This window comes from Lepus europaeus, chromosome 20, assembly GCF_033115175.1.
Source record: "Lepus europaeus isolate LE1 chromosome 20, mLepTim1.pri, whole genome shotgun sequence".
Lineage (NCBI taxonomy): Eukaryota > Metazoa > Chordata > Mammalia > Lagomorpha > Leporidae > Lepus > Lepus europaeus.
The window spans coordinates 9,822,054-9,829,475 of NC_084846.1; the positions used below are offsets into that span (position 1 = coordinate 9,822,054).

A 7,422-nucleotide genomic window follows, 5' to 3' on the forward strand; every position below is an offset into this window, starting at 1 on the left:
CTTGCCACCCACGTGGATGGAGTTCCAGGCTCCTGGCTTCAGCCTGGTTTTGTCATGGCTGCCGTAGGCATTTGGGGGAGTGAACCAGCAGACACAAAATTTCTCTCTCTCTGTCTCTCTCTCTTTCGAATGAATCAATGCATCTTTCAAAGAACAGTTGGCCTGGGAGTGAGGCTACTGTAGGGATGTCCACACACAGGCGCAGCTTACCCCACAATACCACGCTGCCAGCCTGGGGACACCTCTCTTTTGAGGGCTTCCTTGCAGGATCGCAGTGGCTCACCTGGGAATCTGGTTTCCAGAGCTTGGCCAAACAGCACTGACCCCAAAGACCCGGGACTCTCTTCTGTCTTGGGGGCTGCAAGCTGGGCTCAGTGAACTTTGCACCTTGGTGTGCGTGCACCTTGCGTGCAAAGGAGGCTGCTCCAAAAAAACTTAGTAGAGAAGCGCATTGGAAGACATGGGATTTGATGCGAGAATAGTGAAGTTCATGAACACTTTTCCCCATAACACACATTTTTCCATCAACAGTTTGAAGATCCCTCACCTGCAAGGGACCCCACAGATCCGAGAAGTCACACTGCCCTGGTCCCATCCACAAGGGTGTGGTATCGAGGGAGCAGTGTTTTGGCACAGTGGTTAACCACTGCCAGGGGGTGCCTGCACCCCACATCAGAGCACTGGTTCAAGTCCCAGCTGCTCCACTTCCAAGAGCCAGGAGCTTCTTCCGGGTCTCCCACGTGGGTGGCAGGGGCCCAAGTACTTGGGCCATCTTCTGCTGCTTTTCCCAGGCGCATTAGCAGGGAGCTGGATCGGAAGTGGAGCAGCCAGGAATCAAACCAGTACCCACATGGGATGTCCGGGTCCGCAGGTGGCAGCTTAACCTGCTACACCTCGACATGTCCACAAATAATGTCAATCGGTCTGGCCGCACATGCACACACACACAAAGGCTGTTTTGCGTGTGTGCACGGGCACAGTGGGACAAGAGAGCTGCACGCCAGGGACAGGCGTGGGCCTCCGGCCTCCAGTGCAGGCTGAGGGGATGTCTGAGGGTTGTCCTGTGTTCAGGTGAGTCGTGGAAATGTGGAATGTGGTTGGTATCATGCCTTCGGCGGCAGGTGGGGCAGCTCTGGCTGTGTCGAAGTGGAAGCAGCTCCCAGCCGTGCTGAGAGAGGTGGCGTGGGGAAAAAATGAATCCATCAAAGGGACTGCCCAGAAGCTGTGGAGGACGGGCACGATGGCAGGTGCTACAGACACCTCTGTATGTGCTTGCACACAATGAGCCCCAGCTTTGGCCTCTGGGCAAGCTAATTAAAGTGCTTCTGAGTGGCCAGGCCAGGCCAGGCCAGGCTTTCTCGCTCCACTGCAGCCCCTTTTGTTTTGTTATAACCACACAGATCTCCCCTTTCAAAGCAGCCCAGCCCACTCCCCTTGTCTCTGCAAGTTCTCAGAGCCCTGTGTACCCTGAGGCTTCCTGCAGCTCAGGTCAAGTTCCCAGGGACCCTCTGCCCAGCAGAGCAGACTCTGGGATGGGGCTGGTGGCCTGGGTGACCCAGGATCCCTCCCGGGGCCAACACGACCTTGGTGCCCAAGATAGCTCAGTAACTGGCTCTTCTGATAACAGGCCCTCGTGGCTGATTTTCCAGGGGCCTGCAGTGGTCTCATGGCTCAACCTGGCTGCTCTTGGGGATAGGGGCCCCCAGAACTGCGCTGACCAGTGGGAGCCGCTAGCGACTGTGGCCCTGAGATGTTCCCTTTAAAGACATTTAAATTGAAGACAGCTGCTTGGGACACCCCTTGGCAGAGTGCTTACAGCTCCCTGCACAACTGCACCCTAGGAGGTAGCGGGTGATGGCCCAGGTGCCTGGGCATGTGGGAGACCCTGATGGAGCAGCCCAGCCCTGGCTGTTGCAGACCCTTGGGAAGTGGCCCAGGAGATGGAAGCGCTCTCTGCCTTTCAGATAAAAAAATCAAAGCACAGACACATTTCGAAAAGTAATGCTTAAATAAGATACATGGGAGGTTCTCCAAAGCTACAGGTTCCTGGACTAAGTGACTACATTGTTTCATGTGTGTCAAGTTCACGTCCAAGCGTGGCTACACTTCTGTAGCAAAGTAGCAACACATCCTTTTAAGCCCGAGGTAATTACTTGCCTTAGAAAAACCAGTTCCTTAAAAAAGTTACGAAGTCACAGCAGTGGCCCTAGCCAGGACAGGAAACCCGTCTTTCCCAGGGTGGGGCTGGCCAGCTGTAAATTTCCCTGTGCGTTTTGGCCAGGTCTGAGGAGAGGCGCGGTGGGGAAGGGTCAAGGGCAGGCCCCACAGCTCCCCTGGGCGGCAGCGACCAGCCCTGCCCTTGCCTGACCTTGGCCTCAGACTTCACAACTCCAGTGTGAACCCAGCGCCCCTGGGCGGCTCTGGCTGTGTGCACTCAGGGGCAGGGCCTTATCTCGCCCTTGCAGACAGCTCTGTCCCCCACAGGCACCCTCCCCCCTCCCGCTGGCACCTCCCCCCCCCCCCCCGCCCTCACCCGGTGCCCAGAACCAAACACGAGCCATGGGCTGCTCCTGGGAGGTTTCGCATACAGTCTTTAATGCCATCACCCTGCACAGCGACAAGTCACACACACTTTGGTCTCGTGTCGGCAGTGGCAACGTACAATGAGTCTCAAGGGGCTGAGCACCAGACGGGTGTCCCGGGAACAGACCCCGCCTCCGCCCGGGGCCCTGGGGGCAGGGCTGGGCCTGTCTGGGGGCACCGGCGGCCTGATGGGGAGTTATAAAAACATTTACAGGCTCCTGCAATCGGGAGCAAAGACCCTTTTATCAAAAGGGATTATATCTATGTCTCTATACATCTCTCCAGGGTTGTGCAAAATTCCAAAGGATCAGATCCCTTTGAGAGAGAAACAAAACGAAACGAAAACAAAAATAAGTCCAGAGTCCATGGAACAGAAAGGGCACCCAGGGCTGCCCAGAGCTCGCTCTCGGCAAAGTACGGCTGGGCCCCATCTCCGTGAGCTCCCCGGCTCCCGTGGTCCCGCTGGGAGGAGGAAGGTATTGCTTGTGGGTGGTGGCCGGGCAGTTCTGCAGAGAGTCTAGCTTTCTCCACCTGAGATGGCCAGGATTCGCCAGGATTCACCAGGATTCGCCAGGGTTGGGTGGGGGGAGGCTTGGAGCAGGGGAGACAAAGCACAGGACCCAGCTGCAGGTGGGGGGGGGCGGTCTGGAAGAGCACAGGGCGGGGCGGGCCTCATCCTGCTCTGCCCACCACCTGCTGCTCTGCTGCCCGAAAAACCAGCACAGTCGAGTGCACGACTTTCAAAGATTGTAATATATTCTCTGGAAAACATCGAGCAGGATCGGGCTCCCGGGCCCTCCCGCCCTCTCACGGTCCACGAGTGCTGGGGTGGCCGGAGACGCCGGAGCTCTGTCCTGGGGCCGGTGACGCCCTGACGACGCGGGGCGGTGGGTGGATGGGGGGGTGGGGGTGGGGCGCTAGATGGGCAGAACCTGCTCCAGGACGGTTCTGGACGTCTGGGGAATCCTTTCGGGGAAGACCACCTCAAACTCGATGATGAGGTCCCCGCGCTTCTCGGGCGTCTTGGGGAGGGGCAGGCCTTCCCCTGGCACCTTCCGCCGCATGCCGGGCCTGATGACGTCTTTGAAGACGACGGGGATGCTGCGGCCGTCCAGAGTCGGCACGTTCACTGTGCAGCCGCACAGGGCCTGGGGAGGGGGGGACAGCGGTCAGACGCAAGAGCCTCGGGGAGCCCCGGGCCCGCCCCCAGCGCACCCCCCGGGCTCCCCGCCCCAGCGGCCTCACCTCCCGCAGGCTGACCCGGGCCGGGTAGATGACGTCGGAGCCGTCTCTCTTGAAGATGTTGTGCGGCTTGTCCTTGAGCACGAAGACGATGTCGGCGGGGATGTTGCTGGACGTCTGGTCCCCCTCCTTGGGGAAGGTGATCTTGGTGCCCTCTTTCCAGCCGCGCTTCACCTCGATGGTCAGGATCTTGTCTTCGTTCCGGATGCTCTTGCCGTCGGGGTTCAGCCGCTTGTGGGAGATCTTCATCTTCTTGGTGCAGCCGCTGTAGATCTCTTCCAGGGAGACCCTGAGGTCGTGCGTGACGGGCGGGTCTTGCTTCTTGCGGGTGGGCTCCTGGGCCGGGCGTGAGCGGCCGAAGTTCATGTTGGTGAAGCCGCCCACGCCCATGGGGAAGCCGGCGAATGGGTCGTCGATGTCCATGCCCTCTTCCCCGTTCCGCTGCCCAAAGAACGTGTCAAAGGGGTTCCGGCCGCCAAAGATCTCGGCAAACATGGCGTGCGGGTCGCCATGGAACGTGTAGCTGAAGGAGGTCCCGTTGGCCCCGCCGCCGCTGCCCCCGCAGGGGCCGCCGCCCTTCAGGCCTGCGAAGCAAAAACGCACAGACGTGAGGGGGCGGGGCGGGATTGCTCTCAGCCTGCCGAGGGCCGGACCCCAAGCTTGCACCTGCTGCTGCAGACACGGGGGGCCTCGGCCAGGCCGTGGGCTGTGTCACCCGCAGGTGACAGCCACCAAGGCCCGGCCCCTGCCTGCTCCCGGCTGATCCTCCCAAGAATCCACCAAGAGACCCAGACATGACCCGGGGGGAGGGGGGAGGGAGAGGGGGGAGAGGGACGGCCACGTCCCCTGAGCCCAGAGAGAACGTGGGCAAATGCAGGCCAACCAAAGACACCCCGGAAGCTTTCTGAAGCTCTCCCGTCCCAGCACCAATCGCCGCTGCCCTGATGATCAAAAAAAAAAAAAAAAAAAAAAAACCACACACACACTACTGGCTCAGGACCGAGCCCGGAAGCCGGTGAGTCACCGACAGGCAGCCGGGCAGGCCAAGACCCGGCCGCCCCCGGCCGCCCCCGGCCGCGCCCCCGCACCTGCGCCCCCGGCCCCGGCCCGCACCGGGTGCAGACCCAGGGAGGCGCCGCCCGGACGTGCTGGAAGCTTCTGCGCGAGCGGCGAGCCGGGGCTCCTCCTCCGCCCGCCGGGGGCCCCTCTCAGCAGCCCCCCACCCCCGGCCGGCGGCGCGCGTGCCTCGGTTTCCCCGCGCGCCGCGGCCGCGCGCACGCACCCTCCTCCCCGTAGCGGTCGAAGATCTCGCGCTTGCGCGGGTCGCTCAGCACGTCGTAGGCCTCGGCGACCTCCTTGAACCGCTCCTCGGCGCCGGGCTCCTTGTTCTTGTCCGGGTGGTACCGCAGCGCCTGGCGGCGGTAGGCGCGCTTCACCTCCTCGTCCGACGCGCCGCGGGCCAGGCCCAGAATCTGGTAGTAGTCCTTGCCCATGGCGCCCGCCCGCCCGCCCGCGGCCCCGCCGTCCTCGGCTCCGCCGCCGCCGCCCGACCCGACTCTATATACCCGTCCGGCGGAAGCTTCCAGAGCCCGCCAGCCCCCTCCAGAACCTTCCGCCCCGCCCCCCGCGCCGCGCCGGCCAATCGCCGCGGCCCCGGTCCCGTGACGCGCCCAACCGGGGCGGGGCCGGGCTGCCAACGGCCGCCCCGCGCGCGGCCCCGCCTCTCACGGCAACGCCTCCCCGCGGCGAGCGCACTGGGCCGGCGGAGGACCCGCCCACCCTCTCGGGGAGAGCCAATCACGACTTCCCGCTCCCTGTCTTCCAGGACCTGGCAGGCTGCGAGCCCTGTCCGTTGCCGGGTCGACAGGTTACCGCGGCGGAACGCGGAGCTCCGGGAAGGGGCGGGGCGGGACAAAGCCACGCCCCCTCGAGGCGGCCCCGCCCCTGTCCCCAGCAGGTATAAACCTGCCCTCTGGTCTCGCAGCGGGGTCGTGCAAAGCGCTGCGGTCTTGGTCCTTCTCCAGAGTGGCACGCCCTCCTCAGCCAGCGGGGAGGGGACAGTGCCACGTCCTCCCCCTGCGAGGTCTAGAGCCCACCCCTCTGGAGAGGGTCCTGCCCGTCCTGCCCCTGGGGTCACCCTTGCCGATAAACTTGAAATTCCCTTTTCCTTGGCTTCCCTCCCTCCCAGCCTGGGCTGGCCACCAGGACCGGAACCGGGTTCTACCTGTTCCTAAACAGTTCTGGAATTTGGCTCCTCAACAGACCTGGTTTCTGGCTTTAAAAAAAAATTTTTTATTGATTTCATTTTATTTGAAAGGCACACAGAGAGAAAGAGAGAACTTTCATTCAATGGTTCACTCCTCAAATGCCTGCGATAGCCAAAGCCTGGAGCCAGGGACTCCATCCAGGTCTCCCACGTGGTTGGCAGGGACCCAAGCATCACCTGTTGTGTCCCAGGGTGCTCATTAGCACGGAACTGGAAGGGCAGCAGAGGAGCCACGAGCGAGTCCAGACGCTCCCATGTGGGATGCAGGAGCCCTGATTGGCATCCTTTTTTTTTTTTTTTTTTAAATATTCATCTATCTGGGGCCAGCGTTGTGGCGCAGCGGGTTAAAGCCCTGGCCTGCGGCACCAGCTTCCCATATGGGCGCCGGTTTGAGTCCCGGTTCCTCCTGTTCCAATCCATCTCTCTGCTATGGCCTGGGAAAGCAGTGGAAGATGGCCCAAGTTCTTGGGCCCTTGCACTCACGTGGGAGACCTGAAAGAAGACCCTTGCTCCTGGCTCTGGGTTGGTGCAGCTCTGGCCGTTGCAGGCATCTGGGAGTGAACCAGCAGATGGAAGACCTCTCTCTCTATTTCTACCTCTCCCTGTAACTCTGTCTTTCAAATAAATAAAATAAATCTTTTTTAGAAAAGATTCATCTATCTATTTCAAAGTCAGGAATCACACACACACACACACAGAGAGAGAAAGAGAGAGAGAGAGGTCTTTCATCCACTGGTTCACTCCCCAATTGGCCGCAATAGCTAGCATGAGGCCAGGCTGAAGCCAGGAGCCAGGAACTTCTTCTGGGTCTCCCACGTGGGTTCAGGGGCCCAAACACTTGGGCCATCTTCTGCTGCTTTTCCTAGGCCATAGCAGAGAGCTGGATGGGGAGTGGAACAGCCAGGACTCAAACCGGTGCTCACATGGGATGCTGGCACAGTGGCCAAGACCTGGCGGCATCTTAATGGCGGCACCCCATCCCCGCTGCTTTCACATGGGTGCTGCTCTCAGCAGAGCAGTATTCACATGTGGGCCACGTGATCTCTGGCTGTGGCTGATGGGGAAAAGGAGGCTCAGAGGGAGGACCGAGGTTGCCTGGGGCGTGAGGTCGGCAGCTGTGGCTCCTGTGTGCATGTGGGCAGAGGTGCGTGGAGTCCTGTGTCTGGTCTTTACTGCACAGTGAGGGGAGCAGGTGCACCCACGTCATGGGGCTTGGCAGCTTACCTGAGTCAGCATTGGTGAAATGCCCGGGACAGGCCTGGCACTGAGAAAGTGACGTCAGAGTGATGACTGACCCGTGCTGATCGGTGGTGTGCTGCTATGAGGCACCC

At 61.1% G+C, this 7,422-nt stretch overlaps 1 protein-coding gene across 1 annotated transcript; it reads right to left on the minus strand.

Moving 5' to 3' along the window:
- Positions 1 to 2,573: 2,573 nt before the first annotated feature.
- DNAJB1 (DnaJ heat shock protein family (Hsp40) member B1) lies at positions 2,574 to 5,356 on the minus strand. The gene is made up of 3 exons (XM_062178701.1): positions 5,108 to 5,356; positions 3,829 to 4,409; positions 2,574 to 3,731 (listed from the first exon to the last, which is right to left on the minus strand). Exons 1-3 carry the CDS (start codon positions 5,316 to 5,318, stop codon positions 3,501 to 3,503), a joined length of 1,023 nt encoding a protein of 340 aa, XP_062034685.1. The 5' UTR covers positions 5,319 to 5,356; the 3' UTR covers positions 2,574 to 3,500.
- Between the last annotated feature and the right edge of the window lie 2,066 nt (positions 5,357 to 7,422).

What these genes read in the sequence shown, in the direction of transcription:
- DNAJB1 (XM_062178701.1), bottom strand. Translation starts at nt 5,318, where the DNA reads ATGGGCAAGGACTACTACCAGATTCTGGGCCTGGCCCGCGGCGCGTCG. An exon ending in CGACCGCTACGGGGAGGAGG is followed by an intron (nt 4,410 to 5,107) that starts GTGCGTGCGCGC and finishes TTTGCTTCGCAG; the next exon opens with GCCTGAAGGGCGGCGGCCCC. An exon ending in CCCGGGTCAGCCTGCGGGAG is followed by an intron (nt 3,732 to 3,828) that starts GTGAGGCCGCTG and finishes CCCCCTCCCCAG; the next exon opens with GCCCTGTGCGGCTGCACAGT.